This window comes from Hirundo rustica, chromosome 3, assembly GCF_015227805.2.
Source record: "Hirundo rustica isolate bHirRus1 chromosome 3, bHirRus1.pri.v3, whole genome shotgun sequence".
Classification (NCBI taxonomy): Eukaryota; Metazoa; Chordata; class Aves; order Passeriformes; family Hirundinidae; genus Hirundo; species Hirundo rustica.
In genome coordinates, this window is record NC_053452.1 from 70,829,411 (window position 1) to 70,855,987 (window position 26,577).

Consider the following 26,577-nt stretch of genomic DNA (forward strand, 5'->3'; position numbering starts at 1 on the left):
AGCCAGTCCCAAAGACTCAAAGATTGACAGTAGCTATAATTTTGTGCAGACACTCTTATCACTCCATAACTTCCTATAGACAACACCCAGTTTAAGACCAGATAATATTTACAACTTAATCATTAAGTACAAACAAACAAACAAACAAATAAAGCTCTGTTGTTTGCAAATGAACAACACACTATCACTAGTGAGGCTCATAAAACAGAGCACTGAGATAATGTGTCAAGATCATAATTCCAAGAAAGGAACAGAAAAATCCAAGGCAGGATATATGATGCCACAGCATGCTAAAGTTTAAATAAAAATGGGAAGAGGTAGGGCATGGCTAACTTGGTTAAAATATTTAAAGCTACAGACGGCAGTGCAAATCATAGAACCACAGAAAGGCATGGGTTGGAAGAGCCCTTAAAGATCATCTAGTTCCAACCAGGAGAGCAGGAATCTAAGACCTGTAAACCCTGGATTGAAAGTATTTTCTGTATCAAGCACAGCCCCTTCTCAGGTTATCACACCACAGAATCCTGTTAAGAAGTAATTTTGCTTGGTCTCACAGCAAAAGTTTAGTCACATTTCTCATAGTGGAAAGTTGTTTCAGATCATTGCTCTTCTGCTTAAGAAGATGCTTGTAATTTCCTGTTCTTTTATTTATGTATGTATTTATTTAAAAAATATGCTCAAAGCTGGCTGAATACTGGAAGCATGGAAAAGGCATGTTTCTGCTCTAAAAGCTTTTACTGCTAAGTTTCCAGTTCCACCTCCAAAGTACAGCATTATCAATGAAATTATCTCCAAAAATAAGACTTTAAAAAAGTTAAGACTTTAAAAATTTACAGGTCTATTTAAATATTTACAGTTACTGTTAAGACTATGATCAAAAAATCTATGAAAAAAGAGAGAGAAGTATACTTGAGAATTTAAGAAACAAAAAAAACTAAATTAAAAAGGCAAACCCTTAAAACTCCGACCAACTTCAAAAATCTTGTATTAACTGGTCTATAAATTATAGGACCTAAACTCTTCAGGTTTATGAAGCTTTCACTGAAAGGAGTGCTCTATAAAAATTAAGCTCTGATGCACTTAAAATATGAAACAGAAAGGTGGTTTGACTAATAATATAACTGTGTTGCAATATTTCCACCTGAAATAAGTTTCCTGAGTTTATTTTATAAAAAATGTTTGTAAAATAAGATAAGGCAAATTTTTGCGGGAGAACCCGATTAAATCCTTAAAGCAAATATAGCTAATAAAAGACAGACTGTCAGTCTAAAACTTAAGCTGCAAAAGCTAATCTCTTAGGAATAAAACTAAAATCACAAACTAAGGAAAACTCTGATTTTAAAAGGTTACTGGAAATAGTGCTTACCTGTGGTATGTTTACTTACACCTACACCTGGCAATCCTACAATTCTAAAGAGAACATCAAATTATACGGTGGATACATTCAGCAGCTTTTAATGAAGATAGTTCCCTCAAAATGACTCATAATCATTAAACCAAAAATACAGCTGAGTTATGTCATCATGCAGGGCAGACGTTCAGCTGGCTCAAAAACAGACACTTGCATTTCTAAATCACTTGATGCATTTGAAAATGCTGAGGGGTTTTTTGTTTGGTTGGTTGGATTTTTGTTGGTTTGTTGGGGTTTTTTTTAAACTTAGATATTAATATCTTTCCTTTGAAGTGCAAGTGCTTCAAGTTAAGAACCACATCTTCCTCCCGGTCTGTACAGCGTGCCTACCGCACTGGAGCAACAACCTAAAAGAAACCGTTCACCACTTATTTGTCGCGTTAATCTACACAAAAATTCTATTCCGCCAATTTCAGAAACACTGGATAACTACAAGGAAAACAAATTCCCGGTAGGATAACCTTTCACACCATAAATACCGATATTAAATTTATTTTCAGAGTTATAACGCTATCGTACGTTCGCTAACGGTCAGTATCGTGTTAAGGAACCACATTCACCGGGCGGCTGGAGGAATGGATTTCTCGGATTCCCTACTGGAAAGCCTACGGGACGCAGGCAGCAAAGCGGCCGAGGCTCTGCGAGGAGCAGGCGGCCCGGCCCGAGCGCTCGGCAGCCGGCGTTCCCGGCAGAGGGCAGCAGCTGCTGCGCACAGGCCCGGGGAGCGCCGAGAGCCCCGGATCGCCCCACGCCCGCAGCTCCGCCAAGATTACGCAGAAGGTACGCGGCGGGCTGCGTTATTCCCACCGGTCCAACTGCCGCAAGGACCAGCTTTCAAGGAAAATTTTAAAAGGGGAGGGAAGAAAGGGAACTAGCAGAGAGTGATTTTTTTTTTTCTAAGGTGTAACGGACACTGTTCTTCAGGTGTGAACATGCTAAAATGGGGTAAGACCTCTATTTGCACAATTGCATATGTGTGTGTGTGTGTGTGTATATATATATATATATATGGATTTAAAAACCAAGTTAATATATACATTTTATTTTTAAAGGTATCTGGCGATCTTTCCTTCACACAATTAGCAAATTAACTGGTTATGTGTTGCGAGAATCTAGCACCACTTGCAGTGTTTCCCTCATTGCAGATGGAGAAACTGGAATAAAGAAATTAAAGGCCCCAAAGAAAGGCAGAAGTCAATGTTAGCATTAAAATTTGGGAACTGTATGACCCTATCCTGCCTGGTGCCTGTCCCAGCCTCCTGAGGCTACATTTTATTTTGATGAAAACCAAGCAGAGTCCTTCTGGCTGATTACACTGGAGCAGCACATTCACAAGGCTCCATTCTAGTACAGGGTAACTGCTTCATGCCCACCATGTGCCACTCTGCCACATAAACCCTGGTGTGTCAGGTCCAAAAAACTGCTTCTCCTTTGCTTAAAAGCAACCAAAATCGATCAGTACCCTCTTATCCAGTCTTTTGTTGGTTTTCCACATGTTCACATAGCTAGTAAAGAAAAATAAGCGAAGTGTATGAATTTGATATTAACTAAGTTAGCTAAAATTTGGGATTATTCTCAATTGGGAAACCAGAATTTACAAACTGATGCACACAAGAGCTTAGCAAGTCAACTGCAATGTCATATCAGCATTGCATACAATATATTCTCTGTATTTTATTTTTATAAACATTAATGGACAACCAGTAATTACCAGTATCTGATGCATTATTTTAGACAGAAATAACTCTTTATACTCTTGACATGAAAAAGTTTGATGCTAACAAAGGAATGAAATACTGTAGTACCAGAAAGGTATCAACTCTAACTCCCAAGGTATCCAGGTATTAATTAAAAAACAGCTATTACAAAAATTCTACGTAAGCTAGGAGATGTTACAAATATTATCAGGTTACCAATTGCTGTTTTGCTATTTCCATCTATTATGTATTAGCTGGTGTGTCATGAAATCATGTGATACCAAAGTAGAAAATGTTTCAATATTTCCCCTTAGAATTTTGATTTTATTTCAAAGGAAACCTCAGTGAAATTGAAGAGGTTTTACAGGTTGTTCATACAAAATACTGTATTGCAGAAATCACTAAGTAATTACCTGAGAAATTTCGAACACATCTCCTTAATCCTACACCAGCAAATGTAGATTTTCAGGTTAGGGTATTTATCCCTTGGAATGGACTGTAACAGCTACCTGAGACCAGACTAGAAAGATTGCAGCTATGAAGTGAAAGCAGAGTCCCTTGAGTGATAAGCTATTTTGCCAACACAACAAAAGCATCTATCCTTTCACATGTTGAGTCTTGCGTAACTTTTTTTTTTTTTTTCTGCAACCCTTAAGGGTAATGGATAGCCAAAGGAATCAATTAACCAAGTTTTGAGTACAATGCTGTCCACTCATGCTGCAATTATTAGCAACAGTATACAACAGTTTCAGAAAACTCAGAAAATACTACTGCAACTCCAAGATAATACTGTAAGTTTTAAGTACTCCCATGATGCAGACCAGATATGTCAAATTTGGAAGAAAGGTTGTTTGGTATGAGGGAAATGTCCTATACACTTCCTGTGAAACCCCCCTCAAAACCAAGGAAGGTAAAAGCCTTGGAAAAACTCAGCCTGAACTGACTGCACAGATCGATTGTAGAGTAAGAAGTATTGCCTACTCCCAGAAGTATGATGGGCTTGGAGCTGGTTATTCCCTCAAGATGGACTGGGCACATTCCCCTGCTGGCTGCTGAACCTGTTCACTGCAGGAGCAGTGAGAGCTGCCAACAGGCAGCAGGGCCCCCGACTCTCTCGCATCCCTACTTTCAGGCACTTTAAAACTAGAAAAGATCATGGGGTACTTCAAGTTCCTGCATTTTAGATATGGCTAAGCCTAAAAACTAGTATGTAGCTCCAACACAAAAGCCTCCTCCTAAAATGGCATCCAGTCTTGATCCAATACACAGTAAAAGGAGGCTGTGCCTGCTTAGATGTAAAAAAACCCAAAATGAAACAAACTCTCAAAACCACAAAATATCAGTTCTGATAAGAAATAAACTGCACACAGGATTCTCTTCTTCATTGCTCCTCTCCCCATACATACAGTACTCAGTATTTACAGCAAATTTGTATTAGCATATTAGCAAACATTCAAAACTCCTGGGGAAAGAAACCTGTTATACTGGGCTTAGTATAAAAATGTGCTCATTAGAAATGCTACAAACACAAAAAACTTCTGCAATATTTCTTTTTATAGGTTAGTTGACTAACTTAGCAATCCATTTAGCAAATACGTTCTTGAAACTGCATAATGCCACTTTCCTAATAAGAGCAGCATCTTCAAAACTCCACCCTTCCTATAAAGTCAGGGAGACTGGAGAATTAATTTCATTTCCATTCTTTAGTATGCATCCAGAATCAGCTCCTCCATCACCCACCCTTCAGTCCTTCCTGGATTAAAATCTCACCAACAGCCTGCAGTTCCACCCATCATCCTAAGCATATGTGAATTTTACTCGCTTGTTTTTTAATACTGACACACAGAGCATTCTTCTCATGACATGGATTTTCTCTTGCACTTTAACATTTATCAAAAATAAATAGCTAGTCAGAGATGTCAGCCTAGTTTTCCAGGACTCCAATGATACAAAATGTATTTGAAGGCTCTTTTTAACATATGCTAACTATTTACAGACTGAAAATTATTTCACTATCTTTTAGTAAAATGGATGTTTCACGCTGCTTCACCTAAAACACTTGTTTTTTGCCAAACCTTTTCCTTTTTCCACGTTGTTATTAAGAGTTCATCCATCTCCAGCTAAGAATAAGCCAGTAACATTCAGATAATATAAAACATCAAAACTCCAATTTTAAGTCTTTTATCTGAATGGACATATTTGCCCATGACCTTTATTTTATCATTTTCCTGCACTTCATTACTAGTTGTCATTCATTCAGTATTATTTGATTCTGTCTCAACAGTTACACAGGAAATACTTTTACTACCTTCCTCCTCAGAGAGTCCTTCTTGGGTTTGTGTTGCACTTTTTGTTGTTGTTTACACTTCCCTTTCCAGTCAGTCAAACTTCCCTTTCGCTTTTGAAAATTACTCTTCCTGAACACTCACATACACAACTTCACTTTTTGCAATATCTTTTGGTTTCATTAAATGTTTGAAAATTAACATTATTCCTACACAACACAATTTTCTAGATTAATTCATCACTGTAAGCTCCAACGAAATGACCTTGTACTGGATATAGTATATTTTATGCTAGAAAATTATCATTTGCAATTTTCTGGCTAATTACATTTCACCTTTTTCTGTATTTCATCTACAACATAACATACAATGGTGTATTTTCTTTATATGCTTTTTATAGCCAAGTGCTCAAGGAGCAATCCACTTCATGCTCCATTTGCAACAAATCCCTATGAGTACTTTCCTTCTGGGTTTGCTAATTAGTAGACTGATATGTACTCAAGAACCTCATATTAATTAACTTTAAGGCAGGTACCAGTAACTTCAATGTTGCACACTGTTCTCCACCTCTTTTAGCCACTCTCTCTTTATGTAGGCTGTAAGCACCCATTCTGTATTATTGTTTTATGAATTGTCCCACAAGGTTTCAATAATAGCACTTATCTCTCATTTTCCCCCATTAATGAAAATTTCCCATTTATCATGCTTGTCACCACATCTTAAAACTGTTAGAAAACCAACTGCAAATCTGTTTTCAATTCTGTTACAAGTTTAATGAGCTCCTACAACACCAACTTTAGATTTCACTTATCTACCTGGACACTTTCCTTGAGCTGTCAATTAAGCTTCACCTGGCTGCAACAGGCTCCAGCGAGGAAGATTTCCTGCCCCATGTCCCTTCCTACAATCTGCCTTCCCCTTCCCATGGGATTTTGTCCCCATGTCCTGCACAAAGAAATCCGCAGATTTGCTCCATGCAAATCCAAAAAATTCCCCTCCAGTATTTTCTTTTGTCAATCTTGCTTTTCATTATGTCTTTGTCAGCTTTCTACGTTCCTTTTTTTCACAGTAGCACTTATGATGCCTGTTAACTTATCTACCATTTGGCTTCACAAGAAGTAGCAAATACCTTGTTGCTATGTCCCCTACAGATTTCTGCTTTATCCCTCCATAAATCACTCCCACTATTAGGAAGCTTACTGGAATATATATAAATTACTTTATACTTCCTGTCATGTTCAATGTCTCCTCATTTTGGGTTATTTTTTCTATAAACCACCAGTGCACTCTTCCGGATTTTCCCTATGTTTTCTGTGACATGAGTGGGAGCAATTTTCCGCTCTGACTGTTTAAAAAAGACACTGCATGTTAAAGTTTTTCCATCAAAATTTAAAAGAATTCATAGAAAAAAAGGAAGAAAGTTTCATGGCTTGACAGCTGCATTTTTCTATTTTGGAATTTTTCCTTTTAGCAGATTTTAATGGCAGCAGGTCAAGCAAACAGAGCAGTGGGGCAGGCAAGGTCCTAAATGCAGCTTGTACTGAGGGAGATTTTCTGCCATTGCTATGAATAATTGCAAAAGTTTACAGTAATGAAAAAAAAAAAATCACATTCATCTAAATTTAATAGACAGCTCTGATATTCATGACTATACTTTTCTGCCTATGAAGGGAGCACGCTGATACCCCTTATCAACATACTAATGTAATATTTATGAAGATACCTCAGTGATCTGAAGAGAAAAATCAGCGATGACTGAGGAAGTCGTCAAAAGAAAACCATTTACTGTCTGCCATGTAACTTTAGTTTTAAGCATGTGATTTTGCTATAAGAGACAATAACACATCTGCAGAAGGCATCTGAATTGAGACAGCAAGATTCTTAAGTCCTGGGCCATCCATGTAAGAACAATACTGTTAAACAATGATTAACATTTCATAAGGTTTCTCCTTACTTGCTCTGAGTGCAAACCAAGACCCTCAGCTCCATTATGCCAAAATGATCTGAACCCCAAATAATTCTTGAACAGTGTAAGAACCTTCAGACCACTGACATGTGAGCTAATCAGAGCACTTCTACTTAGAAGTAATGTATTATCCCCTTTAATTACATAAGGCATTACTGGACTAAAGAACTGTAACAGTATTTGCTGACAGCATAGCTTCCCCATACTTTAAGGGGAACAAGGCAGAAAAAATTTCAAAACCCCTAGATGGAAAAGCAAGGAAAGCTATTCCATCTATGACACATGTCCACTGTTACAAACGGTTTACTGGTTTTGTCTGAAACGGAAAACCAGCAGTCTAAAACCTACAAGTCTGAAACACAACCAGTGAAATTTCTGTCCAAATAGTTATCAACACTGCAATGAAGTCAAAGTACAATGTTATCACCAAAAGACTGGCCACCATCCTGAATCAAAAGTGCTATTGGCCCAGTTTAGGGTTGTGATCATTTAACAGCAACTTCAGACATCAGTACAGAGATTACTGAAGTGCAGTGCAACTCCTGGGGAATTGTCTTCCAACCCACTGAACAAGATAAATACAAGGAGAACTTTTCAAGATTCACATCTCACATGTTTAAGCAGAGAATGTGGCAGTATTTAGCAAAATCTGGCATATTTTGAGAAGGCCTGGGATTAAACATTCCTTGTACATGTAGCTGAAAACAAGGCACGGAACAGCTGTATTACTCCAGTGGTGCCAGGATCACTATTCCTTTGCCTGAGTATCAAACTAAAACCCCACATTATAAAAACACCATTTGACTGCTATTTACATATTGAGATGTTACCACCACTCATATACCAGCAATGATGTTGGGCCAGGCATACATTGTAGTAGGATTTTTGAAGATAATCTATGATATACCTAAGAGTGAATTTACTATATCGCTAAAAAGAAACTAATATGGTTCTTTTGAGGAAAGGGATTTTTTTTCCTGTTAAATTAAAAACATTTCTGTTAATCAAGTTTTTTTTAAAAAGCCTTTTCAATTTAGTGCAACTTGGGAAAATAGCAAGTTTGTGTGATTAGAAATATTAGAAATTTTTTTAAACTGTGAAAAGTCTGAGCATTAACTGATCTAGATTGGACTGGGTACTCACTCTGTCACACAGCTCTTCAAACGTGAAGTCTGCAATGGTTCCACACGCTTTATTCAGCCTCAGCTCTCTGCCTTGCACTTTTAGAATCCTTGGTCTAGTTACTATGGGAACATGAACAAAGACTCAATCTTCTCTGGATAATTACTATAAAATTCATCTCTTACAGATAGGAAATGCATAGCTTCATGAATAATAGCACATGATTCAACACATAAATTAGACAAAATGCTGATACAATGACTGCCACTTGAGTGTGGCATCAACCCATATACAGCAATGGAACTTATTAATTGGTCAGTGGAGATTGGGCATTGTGTTCTAAATGTATTCTCTTTCAAGAGAAATTAACTTACGTACAATCATTTTGTTTCTGAGCCAGCTCATCAAACAACTTATCCATGACAGCCTCCACATCAGCTTCACTTGTGCTACAGTGAAAAGAATAATAGAATATGAAATTAATAACACTTGAAGCCAACATCAAACAGCTGCCTGAGCCTGCTTAGCTTTTTGCCCATAAAAAAAAGAGAACAGGATGTTATGCTCTAAATACAAACATTACATTTAGAATACACTTAAAAGTAGAGAATATTAACTCTCAGGTAGATGATTCTGCCTTATTTGCATATACTGAAAGACTTCTGTGTTTTGAGCTGTTTCCAGTAATGAGGCAATACAGGCAGAGCAGATCCATTAACACTATGTGTACACAATGAGAAAAAAGGCTTCTGGCTCTATCTTGCATGCAAAATAAGAGCAAATAGACAAGGCAAGGCAAGGCAGTCAAGCACCTGAAGAAGTATCCTTTGAAATTTCTGAGAGGGGACTTTGTGAAATTAGATGTTGAAGCAGATTTTTCTTTTTTTTGGGGGGGTGCTGTGTCAAGTCAACCAATTATATTGACCAAACAAATTGCAAAATTAAACTGTGAAATTAAAAATACCACTATGATCTCTGCATTAGCAGTTTCAGCAGTTTCCCAGCCTCTGTTCCTAATACTGCTTGGGAAAAGATCAACTACAGGTAGTGAAATGCAAAATATCTGTGCTCATAGCTAAAGTAAAGTTTACATTCATCTTCTGGGCCACAAGAATTAAAAAATCAGTCCATTTTCTGTAATCACTGAATAGGTTAGAGAGCCAAACTTTCCATATTTTATTCTTAAAAATGGATGGATAGATAGAGAGATAGATAAGATTTCTAGATGAGAATAATAAATTAATGTTACGGTAGACAACAAACTAGAACTAGGATATATAATGTTTCACTGAAGTTTGTGTAAAGTCTTTTGGTGTGAAGTCTTATTTTACAGACCTTGATGGACTGATGCTTCACACAGTTCTAGACATCCCCTTAACCGACAAATGAATATCAGCTTGTTAAACAAATACTCTTCTGCTCATTAGGCCTTAAGCATCTTAAAAATGTTACAGCAGAACTGAATAACTACTTTTTAGCTATAGCTTAACAATGACAAACCTTGAACATACAAAGAATTTGGGGAAAAAAATTAAAACTCACGAAATCACAAAAAGTGCCATTTGAAGACTTTAAAAATTTTTCTGACTAGGAGGTTACATAAAATTCTAGAAGTTTCTCTCAACATTGAGATTGGTATGATGCATTTCTCTGACAAAATGTAAAATAAAAAGAACAGACAACACCAGGAAAAAAAAAGACCATACAAGGGGGTAAAGATTATATAAATATATCTATAGCTATATATATCTCAGAGAGTATGTGTATGCATATCAGTAACAAAACTTTCACTTGAAAGGCTACCAGAAGAAACAGGTGAATATGATGCCAAGGTGAATTTTTGTACCTAATTGCCAAGAAAGTTTGTTTTGAAAATAGACAGCTGAGACTGAGATCAATGAAGTTGCTTTGATCAGGCATCTTGTAATTGTGTTGCACTGATTGCTCTCAGATGAGTATGAAACAGCTTTTAGTAACCCTCAGTTACATATTTTAAATGAAGACTGGACTACATAACATATAGAAGCATCAAGAGGATTCTTTAAAAACTGTAACAATGATACTACAGCCATTAACAGAAGAACATATACACGTTGAACAAGAACATTTTCTTTGGGGTACAAGAACTGCTAATTAAATTTCAGAAATCTGTAGCAAACTACTGCACAGTACCTAATTTTAAAACAAATCAAACAGAAAGGAATCCCCACATACTAAGCTAACCCTCAGAAGAAGAAAGGACAGAGAAATATGTACCTAATTCTATTGGCAGCTACAGGGGTTTTTTTTAGCCCCACTGCTTCCTAATGGTTTACACATCAAGTTCTGAAGGCAACCAACATCTTTTCAGTAACAGAGCATAAGACAGAATTACTGCCCATCTCTGCCATTCACTTCATCACAAGTTTTACAGCAGAACACAATGAAATATTTTGGCTGGGTACTACTCCTGGAACTTGTTTGTATTGCTTCTCCTCTGAGAGCTGACGCCACAGGCACCATGTTTGGCCTATTACCTGCTAGAAACACAAATATCCTTTTCTTTTCTTCAGAGTATGGACAGCGAGAAAAGAATGTGGCAGGTGCTCTCCACCAGTGTCCAACAGAAAGAGTGCAGCAGGCACAGGGAGCAGCACCACAGGCAGGGACAGCAGCGCTCAGAACGAGGGCCGTGGTGAGCAACACACGGGGACCAGTGATGGCTTCAGAAAGTACTTCTGAGCAGATGTGACAAAGCACCGAGCAAGTGGAGCCAGGCAAGAACACAGAACAAGAGCAACTTTTCTCAAGTTCATACAGCCACAGTTTAAGGATACAGAACTTGCATTGGACCTGTTTTCCATATATGAAATTCCTTTCAAAAGCAGGAAGAGTTACCAGTTGTAGTTCTACCGAGCAGTATTCCTCCTTCCAGACAAATAACTACAACATCTAACTTTATTAAAAAGTAGCATGGACATACTTGGTTTCAAACACCCGTCACAGCAATAAAAATACACCACTTTTCTTGATGGACACGTGATTTTAAAATCAGCATTTTAAAGGTACAATCGTTATAAATCTAATATTAAGCTATTGTAGTCTGATTTGTTCAGGTTGTCATTGACTAAATAATAATAATACAAGAGAAAATACAAGATAGAAAAATGCTTGCATTGCAAAGGTTTCAAAGTATTAAAGAGGATGCTCCTATTGCAGATTTATGCTGCAGTCAGAAACACAACTGTGATTTTAAAATATATTTATTTGCAAATATAAAGTGCTAAGAAATTTTGTCATGATAAACAAAAACAATCTGTCAAAACAGAAGGGTGTTGGGTTTTTTAATCCACAGCATTGGAAACACCCGAAATTAAATGAATCCTTGTCACTGGATTTCTATAAATACTTAATTACTTAAATACAATAAGGATGTTCTTCTATTATAAGAGAATTGTACAATCTTTTACAAGAGGATATTCATTACTTTCTAACCATCTGTCACTTCAGTTCTCCAAACACCACACCTCCCCAAAAAATCTAATTAGTTTTTATTCAGTCACACATTATAAATGATGCTAGTGTGGATACCGAAAATGTAGTTTAATGAAGTTAATATCAAGGCATAATGGAAGGCGGTTTGCTGAACAAAACGGACCAGAAGGCAAAGAAAGGAAAAGTCACACCCTGCTAATTCTACTATACATTTTTCATTTCCCATTGAATAGGAAATTATTGGCTAATAAGAAGGAAAAATAGAGCAAATACAATCATAGATAAACTTACAGGTAGTAAAGTTTTCCAGCAGCTGGAAGCACTCGTTTCCTGTAGTCTATTCCAGAATCAAGCTGGACTGTGCTGCAGTATTTCTACAGGAACAAAAAAAAATAAAAAAGAATAGCTTGCATCAAGCCAAAGCTGTATTTACTACGGTCTGTGATATAGAGAAGACACACTGCTGCGATAAACCATCAGCATTAATATCATCTGCAAAACTGAAATTCAAGATCTAAAAGCTGAAGTCTCATTTGCAATTATCAAAGCAAAGAAATAAGCTGAAAATCACTCACATATGCAAAACAAAATGGTCTATCACAAGTCCATCAACTAAAAAATTAATACAGATTAGAAGCACATGGGATGAAATGAGGGTGGATATTACTCCTCTCTAGGCACCGGTTGTTGCAAAAATAATTATTTTCACATTAAAATATATACATTTTGAAATACAAAATTAGAAGCACTAGAAGTTTAATGGAACAGAAACAAATTCCAGCAACAAGTGAAACCACTTCTATTTCATAAACTAAAAATAATTTTATCTTTTCCTTCTACTAAGAAAAGCAAAGATTTTACAATAAAAAGATCAAATATATGAACCACACCAAGTTTTTCTGCAAAAAGGACAAGGGGGGAATAAACAAAGCTCTATATCTAAAAGATTTTATTTCATTTTTGCAATGTCTGAATTAACTCAGAAAAGGATCTTTTTTGCTCCTCTTCAAACAACCTGTAAGATTCTAAGTATGGTACAGATGTCCCTGAGTAGTTACAATTATTGCTTCTGTTAGAAAACTTAAACCCAGCTACAATAAAGGGTGCTTTTTTTGATTTGAGGCCTGAGGCTGAGAGCAAAATTCTCACCAGTATCAGTAAGATCAAGATTTTTAACTTCCCCCCCGGCAAAGGGAATAGCTCTGCTTATCTGTTATGACTACTTCCAACATGCACAACTTCTGGGTGTTATATATAGCAAGAAGCAAAATAAGCTATAGAAGAAAGAGAAGAAAAGTTTTAGTATTTTAGAAAATATAGCTCTATCAACAATTTAGTTGAAACAATAAAACTTTTTTTTTTTTAATGTAATTCAACACTAGTAAAATTCTTCCATTTTCTAGAATCCACTAAATCAGTCTGCTTCTTCACTGGACCATGAACTATTGGTTTATCTTTAATATTCTTGTTAAGCATTTCATATTTTGCATGTTCGAATTTTTCAAAGCCTCCTTGAGGCCATTCAAATAACAAAATTGGAAATGTCAAACCTCATTCATAGCAACTACATTGCAGGGAAAACATTTAGAAGAACTACCATCAGTGGTTTAAGGAACAATGGCCCTTTTGAACAAATGCATTGCATAGGACACAGATCACAAATATCTGCAGGAATTACGGTGATGACTCATTGCACTAATTTTTTGGCCTTGGCTGTTAGTGAAGGCTCTATACCTACTTTAAACCTCCAACTTCTCTGTATCTCAAAGAGATACAGCTGTAGAAAGAAGGTTAAAAAAAAAAATCATCCTGAAAGCACCGAATCCCAGGAAAATCCATGTATCTTTAATTCCAGTAAGTGAAAAAGCCATGCTAATCAAATCATTATCTTGGACTAAGGCTACTGCAAACACAATAGCATTGGTGCTACAATATTATTATAATCTATTCCCTTTCTTTTCGTGAGAGCTCACAAAGAAAGAGAATAACAGAGCAGAAGAAAAAAGTTCCAGAGGCAAGTAATAATATGCACAGGGGAGGGAGGATGTTAAGCTTTTCTTCAGCATCAGCCTGGCAGCCAAGGCCAGAAGGAAGATTACTGAAATTTCACAGCAAAGCTAGTTCACTTAGCTTTTCTCTGCCAGCATCTTTCTACCTAATGGTTTATTTTTCCAAAGTAGTAGATTAATTTAAGTACTATTTTCTTTATGTTAATAGGGGGAAAAATCCCGCAGATTACTACTACAGCTTTGAGGTCTGTGAGATTACTTAGACTAACTTTAGATACTTGCAAATTTAGTAATGCTGTTAATCATTATGGTTTGTTTCTTCCTGGAAACAAGAGATGGGAATTTTACATGAATTCAGCCTCATCTCTTTGGCTCTCAAGTTGGATTTTTGAACTCTACTGCTCCCTCAGGATATTGTGCTGCACGTAGTGAAAAGTGAACACAGACCCACATACACTTGAGAGTGTTCCATGGTTATGGTAGGGCTGAAAGAACAAAAGCACACCTGAACACTGTAGCTGGTTTAAATTTGTTCCCTGACATTTACAGTGGCACTGGAGGCTCAGCTGCCAATGACAGGCAGGTGTCCTGTGCGCTCAGATACAGACTTGTACTGGGCTGTATTAAGAAGCAGGTCAGTGCAGCCTGACGATGCCCAGTGCTTCGCTGTTTCAGTCCATTTGTGATCCACTTAAAACCTGTCACTTACATGCACCAACAGCTTTTACGACTCCATGATTTAACATTACATTGAATGTGGTTTGGAGGTAAGAACCATGGAACTGAAGATGTAAATGCTACCAATACAGTGAAAGAGAAGATGCCCTTTTTGGGTGTTTTCGTCTTCCTTCTCTTTTCTCTTTGAAGTAATTAGTATTAGCACTCTTCAGGAAAATCCACTATGATTAGTGACTCTAGTTAAAAAGAACTTGTGTGTTCAAAAATTATTTACGTTTTTGGACTTTTTTTTAAGCTACAAACATTACTTAACAGATATTTCCTTCCCTATAAGCTTTACTTGTATGTCTGTAATGATGTACTATTTTTGATTTGAATATGATGCAACATGATATAGTTTATTTCAAAAAAACCTGTTACATATAAGACCTTTCAGCCAAAAATGCAATAGCAGAATTCTGTTCAGAGACCTATAAAATACAGTTAATATAGTCCTAGTGATTTTTTGCTTCCTTAGGAGGTGAAAGTCAACTAAACCAAATATAAACAAAATGAAAAAAACAGAATTCTGATGTACAGCAGGTTTCTGTAACACATAGTGCAAGCATAAAAGCAAGGGACAGCTAACAGGAACCAAGTACTTAGTACTTTCAAAAATATTTATTCCTTGGAAGTTCCTAATTAATTAATGTGTTTGGCCTCTCCAGACTGATGGTCAGTTCAGGATGGTGCTCTGGCCATATAGAGATCATATTCTAAATACAATTAAAAGAGCCACAGAAATTTCCTAAACCTTCTACAGGTTCAGGTGTCTATCCATGCTCATTGCGAATTATTTTCACTAAGACACTTCAAAGCTCACCCACATCTATTGTGTTAAGACACTGTATGAATATACACAAAATGAACTCAAATATCATAATCTGAATCACAACATGCTCTCAGAAAACAGTCCTTTAAGACGTAATTCCTGCAGTTAGATTATAAGCTTTGCAGGGTAGGAAGAACCTTTCCTTATGTGACTATATGATGGGTACAGATGCATAGGTGCTAATGGAAAATAACAAAAGAACCCCCAAGCCCCCAAATAGAGATTGGAAATGTTATTTACACAAACTGAGCTCTACACAGTAGAGGAGAGAAAGGGTGGGACAGCACCAGCAGCGAACTGAAGGGCACTAGTAGGAGGATTGCTTGCACTGCCAGACAACACCACCACCATCTCTTCTCCTAGTTAAGAATGGACCCTTGGAGATAGCTCTAAAGGGAGATGCTCACCAGCATGGTCACCTTTGCTCAGTCAGAAAGGTCCCAGAGAAGTTATGTGCCAAGTCGAGAGCCAGAAGTTTTTCCTTTTGGGGTTTCCTTTGTCAACAAAGGTACCCACCACGGTTTTTTGTTTCTGCACACATAAACATTTACTTATCTGCTTCACAGGAATGCAGAAGGAAAAATATTCATATTTTTTATATATATATATATATATTTTATTTTTTTAGGATACATGCTTTAAATGTTAAAAGGACAATGTATAACCAGAACATATAACAAAAGAAAGTAAAGCACCACAATAATGTAAATATCCAAGCTAAACATTTAAAATACTAGCTTTGCAAGAAGGAAAACCAGATACATGGTTGCATGGTATGGAAAAACAAATTGTGCTCACAAGTGTAAGACCAAAATACTGAACAGTAGAGAGGGTGCATAAGTGAGTATCACCACGTGTCTTGTCTTCACAGGTATCAGCAACATTATTCTCCTGCATCATGGTACTAAAAATCAGTTCTCTAATTTAAAAATCCTGCAAGTTTGGAGAGGGATAAAAAGATAGGCTTCTCTACTTTTTACCCTTCAGCTTCTCATAGCATGGGGAAAACCTCTACTAAGATTACACATAGAAGTTCTACTTTCTCCATCTTTGGACTTCCTCATGCAGCACAGAACTGATTAAACCCTACAGATGTGATTGCATTTTCACACTCACTAATCACCACAGAATCCTAATCAACAGCCAAAGAATTAATTGGAGTGCTCAGGTTGTTAGCACTTAATTGTCAAACCCATAACTATAATAATTGGTTTCCATTTCTTAGGATGGAGTTTTGCATTTTCAAATTTCATTTTGGGCTAAACTTATTTTGAAATAAATACTTAATATTGAAGCTACAGTCAGTCTAGTGGAACCATCAACAGTTTCCAAGAGATTTTCTATTCCATTGATATTTAAAGTCTGACTTAACCCTATTCAATTCAAATGCATAAAATCAATTATTTATACAATTTATTTTGAAGTCATTTATGTATTTATATATACAAAGAGCAAATACAATTACAGAATTGAAGATGTAATTAGTAAGTTAAAAATGCAGTGTAAGCATGCACTCATTCCCACTGAGTGGCACAAAAACTTTTTATTCCAAAAGGAAAAAAAAAGGTAAAGCCTCACGGATCAACTCAAGAACACTTAAAACGATCACCTTTAGACAGAAGAGATAAAATTAGACTATCAATAGACCTACTCTAGAAAGTTATTAAATACAGACTAACAAATATTTTTTTTCCAATAAGTACCTCTGATATTTCTTTATAGCTGCAATCAAGAATGGTAGCTATTGAAACGTTTAACTGCTCAAGAGATTAAAGCACACAGCAGGATAGACTATTATGAAGAAAAAACTTCAGAACATTTCAGAAGGCAGTCCAAGTTAGCTGGATAACCTGCAGGTTCTCAAGATGTGTGTCACACATGTCTCCCTTGTGTCACAAAAAGCCCTGAAATGCTACAGATGGCCTTGTGGTTACAATAAACACTAAGTTTATAACAATATATACTTTATAACAATACTTTATATATATATATATACTTTATAACAATAAATACTAAGTATCATGTGCCCTCTGAGCTCACATATTGTGATCAGCTGGTAACACTTGATAATGCAAGTGAGTAGATATTTCTTAACCTTGAAAATCACCGTAAGTCAACTCAATTACCATTCTCTGCTCTGAATTTTAATGGTATTAAAACAAAAAAAAACCCCAACCAAAAAGACAACTTATAAATTATCCCACTAGACCACAAGAATAGACAAACTAATCACCCCAGAATTCTTATCAACAGCCAAAAAAACCAACTGGAGTGCTCAGATTAGCACTTAGTTGACAAACCCATGTATCTGAGGACTTCCAGAGAAGACGTAGGGGAACACAGACAGAAGACTGCTTCCATTTAGGAGGATGACCACCTTAATCCCCACACCTGATGAGTTTTCACAGCCTTTCACACCTGGGTCAAACCACATACTGGACAATGCAGCGGAAGCACTGCATCTGCAGTATCAAATGTTCATCTTCCATACGAGCAGAGAAGAGTATAGTTCTATCCCCAAGCAGGCAAAGCTGCACAATTAATACTCTTGGCCTCTGAATAAGCACATTAGAATACATACTGTTAGTAACCATGCCTATCTAAGAACTGCAACTTCCAGCCACTCTTTCTGAGGAGAAGGAATCACAATTTTCACATAGGTCCTCATCTTCCTTTTCAAATGCATCCTCTGATTTGTTCTCCATTAACAAAATACAGGATCGCTAATACTCCTTTCCTCCAGCAAATCAGAAAGTAATTAGGTTCATTTGCAATCATTCTTCTCATACATTTACATTCAGCCTAAGATGTTCTCCCATATCACACAACATGTAGACATGTGATGAGAGTCACCAGCTAACAGAAAGAGTTCCTCAGGTAAACAAAGCTCACTAGATTTAACCTTTTTTATTTTTTCATTAGTTGACTCCACATAGTGTTAGATTATCAACTAGGATATTATTTCTTCTTTATTAAAATTCTTCCTTAAGCAATTTCAAGAAAAGCTTTCTCCATCCAAGGGATACCACTACAACTGGCAGTTTACATAACTATGTTAGAACAAGAATCATCTTAAGCAAAAATGTAGTATGTAATGAAAAACATTATCGCTGACATACAAAGCATACCCACAGGTTTTTAATTCCATGTACTCTCAAAGTCACCAGCATGTGACAGTCACCAGCATGTGAAATTTGAGAATATCAGTCTGGTTCAGCTGGGACTCATGAGCTGGACAGGTCTGTCCACAGCCAGCTGAGAGAAGAGTACAAGGTTAAGTGCAGTTTCCTCTCTGGTGCAGCTCTACAAGGAGATCAACCAGACTGTTAGTCATGAGCATGCATGGTACAGGTGAGGGACCTTCAAAGGGCTGCTCCTTTTATCATTTTGCCTTACTTGAAAACAAAAAAAAAAGAAAAAAGAAAAAAAAAAACCAAGTTTGTAGCACTCCTAACCCTCTGCTCCACTAAGCCATCGGATTGAGATCTACTTAGGAAGAGGAGGAAGGAGAAAGGCAATCACCAGGTATTTGGTGGTGGATAAAAACTTGGTCCAAACATTTCTAGATGTACATCTAGTTTTGTCTCCTTGTTCAGATGTTGTTGAAACAGTAGACTTAAAGAAAATGTCAATGAATCCTCATAAGCACTATATATGACCTCTGGGGTAATTAGCAATCATTCAAAAGCAACAAGACTAAAGTGTTCTATTCTTTATTACTGTCAGCTCTTTTCTTGATCAGCATTTTAATAAAGATGGTTCATTGCTAAGACAGTTTCATGAATCAGTCATAATTACATTCTGACATGCAGTGAATAGTAAAGCAAAACTAAATATCACTTCATCAACCTTTCTAACCTTTGTGCAAGTATTAACTGTAAATAATTTTTACACAATCTTACAACAGAAAATCTGCATATTTCTTAGCTTCATACATACTCTACCCAAACTGAATTTCCTGTGACCTATACCTGAACAAAAACCCCCAACATTACAATCAGGAATAATTACTTATCTGGCATAGTATTCAGGTATTGCCTTTCATAGACCAAATTAACTTCAAGCAGAAAAGGCTATTTGCTTTGCAAAACAGTGCAATGCTTTACAGGGTTAACTAAGGGGGTTTTTACAGTCTTTTCCTCTACATTCTTCTGCAATAATGAAATACGGCAAATTGTTATAATAGCCTCAGATACTTCATGCTTATCGCAATTGCAAACAATGTAACAAAACTAAACAAAAAAAAACAGAAAAATACCAACAACAAAACACACACAAAATAAATAAATAAATAAATAAATAATTTTTTTGGAAAACATTCTAAATGTCATCCAAGAATCCTGTACAATATCAGGGAAAGTAATCACTCTCAAGTTGATTTGGGATAACAAACATTTTGCTTGTGAATTATTTTTCAGTGGGCTCAGAGCACAAAGATCTGGGAAAAGAAGTATTACAAAATATAACTTCTTTAATCAATCTTTTTCTTACACTTGTGACAAGAACATTTAAATTTTAAACTGAAGAGTTTAGCAGCGATAAATTGAGAGGCAAAATTAATTCAGTGGAAGTTGCACAAGTTTACATTACAGCCTTCAAAACTTTAACAACTAAGAAGCCCCACTATTCTTGCCACCACAAGGAACATACGATCTATTGTACAACTTTTCAATAACTTATTTTAATGTCTAGCTACAAATCAGCTACCCCCTAAGAAGAGGAAAAATAGACAATTAACTTGTAAAATAATGGTGCATGAATAAAAAGAGAGACTCTTAAAATGTACTGTTCTGTGAATAGTATTTCAGATATTCAAACAAAAGTGAAAGAATTCAGGAGGTACAGATGCGGCTGTGCCGGCTCGGAGACAAGTAGCCTCTCCTTTTTCCAGTCAGGGAACAGAAGAATGGCAGAGTAAACTTCCATGAACTAAGAACTACTCTGAACAGTGCTCCCCATTTCACATCACTTCAGAAAAAATCTTCCTTGCAGAATAAGAATAAATACAAAAGAAAAAAAACCCACCTGCAAACCACAAATCACTGTGTAACACCCAGTTTCGCTACAGGACCAGTAATGACTGTAACTTTCAATCTCCTAATAAGCAAGCTGTGGCGTTCTGTGAAAAACAAACACCAAGAGTTCACGCTGAATTTATAACATGATGTTTCGTAAGCTAAGGGTCAAATTCATCCAATACATGTGCTTCACTGGAATTATACCCTGGATGAAGTTATTTGTCTAGATTTCTTTTATGCTGTTGTTTTTCTTTATAACATTTGATTTGTATTTCTTTTCCCCAGTATTACCCTTTGCTCCTGCCAGAACTGTTGGCAGGCAGGGAAAAAAAAAAAAAAAAAAAGGAAAAGGGAAAAAAAAAAAGTAGTCATGATTTACAAAACTGAATTTCCCATAATAATAATAATAAATAAAAAAGTGATTAAGATCTAAACAAAGGCTAAAGATGGCTTACGCTTAGCTCTGATGAGGTCCACTACCTCATTACCCACAACTGAAAACTTCTGATGCATTTTGTTTCAAGGGAATCCAAAAGTCCTTGCTGTAAAGCAGGCTGGGGGGTGCAGGGTCCATTCACTCTTTCTGTATCACAACCATTATGTAAGAAGTATAAAACACTGCCTTTATGCTGCCAAACCACAATGACTCTTCTTACATCAAAGGGGTTTTGCCACTAGGGTTTTTTTTCTCTGAAATTTATTCAAGCCAAGGGCAGGGAGACAACAATTCATACACCCTAATTACACCTAATTATCTATTCCTTTTTTTTTTTCCCCTTTCCACCAGCTTTGGCCAGTGTTATTTGCTATCTGGGTTTCTCACAACCTCCCCTTGCCCTGTCCATCCAACTCAACAGCAAAGTCTTTGAAGAAAACAGTTGTGGCTTCTTAGAATTTTAACAATATAAGGTTCAACTCAAATTAAATTATTCTATTATTAGTTTTGACACATTTATGTGTTAAATATGAAGGCCTCTTGGTTAATTTGGCAAATTCCTCCCATCTCTTCACAACTAGAATTGCTGGTAACACCCTCTCTTGTAGGAGCTTCTCCTCATGCTTTCTTTTCATGATCTAAATGAAATGTTTATTGGATTAAAGTTCTTCTCTGCAGACCTCCACGGTGGCCTGTGACAAAGAGCTTAAAAGCTTTATTAATTGGCTCGGGCTTTTTAGGGGGAGGCAGGACCTCATTTCACATTACATCACAAGCAAACAGAACTGCCACGTGTAATTAGACTAATTTACCCTGATACAGCAGGAACCGACTATTCCATATCTATGATATGCTTTCATTTACTCATTTTAATCAAGGAGCAAACAAACCAAGCAAGAGCTCAGGAAATCCTAACAATTAAAGAAAGGGAGAAGGCTGGAAGCCTGGCACAGAGCTACAGTAGCAACTATTTCATCCTAAAATAAAGTTTTGATCCGCATCTAAATACTCCGTCTAGGAGAAAGTGTCTAAGACAGATATAAAAGGTAAACAAACTGAACAGTTCATCCCTTGAGAACATAATAAAGGAATAGGTACATTATAAAATATTGTAACAGTTACATGCTCTGAACCAGAGAATTCAAATAACCCTTGTGTTTAAATTTAACACGCACACACATACAGAGGCTTAGAAGGCTGAATGCAGAAGGGATTGGTAGCTTCTAATCTGACACCTTGCTTTCTATATACAGTATTTTATTATTTGATAGTCTAACAAATTTATCAAACTAAGATTTCCCACAAATTATTCTGAGGTTCAAAAACACTTGCAGCACAAAATATTTGCAATCATGCTGTATCTCCTGTTTTTATTTTTTTCTACGTTTAATTAGGTACACTTCACAAAAGATGAGTACTTCTATTACTTGCACAGAGAGAGAACAAGAACAAATGCTCCTTCTACTTAGGAGTTTGCTTGGTTACATACTAAGAAGGGAAACAAAAGGCCCAACATCTTCAGTAATGAAAAAGTCAATTGATAGGCGAAGCCATCACAATATCAAAGGCCTAATCCCTGCAATTCTGACTCAGGTGACAGTTCACAGGGGTCAGAGTGGCTGACACTGACCTCAAAAGCAGGTTTTAACTATTCAACATACTGAAAGCTGCTGGGCTATCACACCATTAGACTGGAACAAACTGACAAATCAATTTCATCAAGGAGATGACTTTTTTGGGAGAGGGGGGAGGAGAGAGGCAGATCCGCCACTCAACAAATCCCTGCATTTCTCACACAGGTGGTTGGACAAAAGCTGACTGCACCATCAAAGACATTTTATATCTACCAAATGCCTTTGTACAAAACTAACTCCCACAGTTTCCTTAGGGGCAGCTCTAAATGCTTTTTAAACAAATATTTTTCACATTCTCATACTAAGCTATTGAAAACTGAAAATGCTTTTACATTCCTCAGTTTCTTGTTTGTAGGAAAGGGTATACTTCAATTAAAACTACAGCCAGCAACATTCTAAATAAATAATCATCAACTGATTTCAAGAAAGACAGGGCAATACAGCATATAACTAATGCATTGCTTTCTATTTGAGAGGAGAGTACAACGCTTACTTACGGTTAAAAGTCATTTTAACCAAATAGTTTTAAAATAAATAATTATTTGGTCCCTAATAGCAGAAGGAAAATTAAAAAGAAGATTAAAAAAGACGCTGAAAGTAATTTCATGTCCTACTGACAATAGATTTCTGGCTGATTCCTCAAAGCAAAATGCAGGTAACCAAAGCCAAACATTTTTTTCTAAAATTGGCCCTTTTAAAGTTATACTCAGACTATGAAGGGCTGTAAAGTTTTTGAGTTTCAGTTAAAATATAGTGTAGTGCAAGTCTATTACATGAACAATACCTGACAAAATGCAGAAGTTACATACTTGGTATTTCAACACAGCTTGACATTTTTTGAAGCTTCATACTACACTTCCAGGAAACCTTTGGAATCACAAGAACTGCTCACTCAAGTTCCAGACTCTGCATAACAAATTATTCGAGGAACTTTTCTTCCTGATTTTCCAGAGAATGAAACATTGAACAACTAGCCACCGAATTAAAGTTAGGATTTCAGAACAGCTAAGGGCTGATATAAATGTCTTCATAAGATGTCTGAAAAAATTAAAGTGTTGCCAAAATTACTGTCAATACAGTAAATTAAAGCATGCACTTTTTTTTTTTTTTCCCTAAGAGCCTCACCTAATATCTTACATCAAGTTGTTAAAGATTAGTGCAATGTTGATCTGCTGGGGGCAGGAAGGCTCCACAGAGGGATCTGGACAGCCTGGATCCATGGGCCAAGGCCAGTGGTGTGAGGTTCAATAAGGCCAAGTGCCGGGTCCTGCACTTGGCTCCCAAAAACCGCTACAGGCTGGGACAGGATGGCTGGAAAGCTCCACAGCAAAGAAAAGGACCTGGGATTAAAATTTCTTCACCAAAAGCGGTTGTTAAGCATCAGAACACACCACCCAAGGAAGTGAGTGAGACAGCATCCCCAGAGGAAGGACATCAGATGCGCAACTTGGGGACACGCTTTAGTGGTGGATTTGGCAGTGATGGGTTAACTTGGACTCAACAATCTTCAAGGTCTTTTCCAATCTTAACAATTATGTGATTCCAAGATACATAGCTTTATTTGTAAATCAGCTTTAAAACATTTATAAACTTTGTATATTTCTTTTAGGTCGAGAGTGACAATTTTTGGAGTATTTCTGCTCTCTGCATGTGAACAAAGTAACTGCGAGCAATGAATGTTTTTCTCATGAAGGGTCTTTAAAAAAAAAAAAAATCACACAGGAATTCCACACACTTTAAAATGCTCAGCAAGAGATCCTGTGAGATTAAAAGCTCGATCAGAAGAGACTGAATCGAATTACAATTATAGAATTAAAAGATTTTTCTTCCTAATACTTCTTATCTCTGTAAAGCTCTATCTTTGTGAAATTTCACAGATTGAAGAAGCACTCTTATCTGTTGCAGAAACTAAACCCTTTCATAAGGAATATTGTGTCCCCAAGAATCATACCCACAACGATGAACTGATCAATTCAGAGTTCTCCTGTTTATAAAAACTTTGAGTTACAGGATTAAAGAATCTCTGAAAAAATACATTTCAAACTATTTAATATTTCAATAGAAGAGAACACTGGGATAAGATCAGAATTGAACAGGAACACACACAGGGCAGAATAAGCTGCCAGTGGTGTTACTGACCTGCCCAACAACACAAACCTGGGGGTTTTATGTGCCCACCAGCTGTAGGACCAGAAGCTTTCATGTGGCTTTAGAACTGGGACTTTTCAGTTGCAACTTCACACAACAGTCACTTGCCCCAGTAATCTACCACCTAGAAAGACAATATACACAAACCTTGGGAGATAACTGTATCTTCCCTAGAGAGCTATTTCACCCTTTTGTTTATTCCACAGAAGCTGGTTTGCAGTTACCTTTGTAAGAAATAGGAACTCAAACACAGATACTGGAATTACATGGGCTGAAGAAAATAAAATTGAGGATGAACATGGGTAATTGTAGATCTAGGGAAGAAACCATTACTTTTGATCATTTGAAGACAAGAAAAGATATTTGTATAACAGTTACCCAGGTATCTAGAAACCATGTGTTCCACTGTTAAGGAATGAAAAGAGCCTGAAAACTATTTCAAGTGAAGCATCTCCTCACAGAAATATACTGCCAATACTTTCCATTCATTCCACCTTCCCAAGAACATTTAAAGGAATTTGAAACACCTGTGTTGAACTTGAACTACTTTTAGTGCTCAAGTCTTATTTTACGATTTATGATCATAAAAGTTAATTACTGAAAAAAAACCAAAACAAAACCAACCCACCTATTCACTCCTGCTAAACCCCAGACAAAAGCCCTCTGGGAGGTTCTGAGCCCAGAGAAAACTAAGACAGGAGTTAGTCCCAGCTGTCAAAGCCAGTACCAGGGTACAGCTCAGATGAGATCAATATTACCACAGACACACATGGCTTGGAGTGAGGGAAAGGTTGAGAAGATACTAAATCAAACATTTGCAAGCAACCAATGCAGTGTTTGTCTTCATATTTTCATGAAAATCCTAGAAGAAATCATATTTACATTTCCTAGTCACAGAACTAAGTACAGCTGAGGCAGAAGCTATTTTATCCATTCACACCAGTGCCATCACACAGATTCTACACACATCAGGGAGACCTAAACCTGCATTTCTCAAACCATCAAAGCCAGAGTATCAATGTAGTTCTATCCACACCTTTGTAACATAAAGGTTACAATGGTTAAAATCTTACTCCAATGCAGCCAGCCACAGAAGAAACCTTTTTCAAGAATCTGAAATGGAAGTGGTTGTTCATTTATTCTTATGTTCCTTACTTTTTTTAAAGACATCCAGGTAAGACCCATTCTCACTGGTAACCTCCCTGACTTTGTACACAGCCACTCTGAGATGCACAGGAGTGCCATAATCACGTCAATGGCATATTAACTTTTAAACGTGGCAACTGTACAAATGTCAGCATTAGATGGGGTTTTCTAAGGTTCTTAAGCAATTAAGCAATCTTATGATTCCAAAAGAGCCCACTGAAAATGCAAGGCACTCTCATCTGCTCTACTGATGACCACCTGAGCAGAAACATCCAGTCACTGCATCAATTCAGCAATTCCAGATTTCCTATCACAAAGACAAACCTACCTAAACTCTACCTTTCAATTCTTTTAACCTAGACACCAATATAGTAAGCATTATTTATGTATTTATTCTAGCAATACTTCTGTGAACTAGGGAAACGCTGTTATTTCCATTTCACATGTCGTGTCAATCCAGGCAGAGCACGATATAAGAGCTGTATGTTAGCCCTCAATCACATAACTACATGACTGTAGCTTGTGAATAAAAAATAATCTGCAACTTGTCCAGAACTTAAAAGTGTCATTTCAGCTTATGTTCCTTTTAACAGCAAAATAAGCACCAATTGTGTTACTCACAGAGGAAGGTTCCTCCATTTTTTAATTTAAATGAAGTTATTATAGTTTTTGACCTCCCACA

At 36.7% G+C, this 26,577-nt stretch overlaps 1 protein-coding gene across 2 annotated transcripts in view; it reads right to left on the minus strand.

Moving 5' to 3' along the window:
• Positions 1-26,577, minus strand: part of AFG1L (AFG1 like ATPase) — a 64,437-nt gene that overhangs the window by 11,614 nt on the left and 26,246 nt on the right. For both annotated transcript variants that reach the window (XM_040060753.2, XM_040060752.2), the window contains 3 exons: positions 12,247-12,329; positions 8,860-8,930; positions 8,503-8,603 (listed from right to left, as the gene is read on the minus strand). In XM_040060753.2, coding sequence (XP_039916687.1) covers positions 8,503-8,603; positions 8,860-8,930; positions 12,247-12,329 — 255 coding nt within the window. The remainder of the gene's footprint in view (positions 1-8,502; positions 8,604-8,859; positions 8,931-12,246; positions 12,330-26,577) is intronic.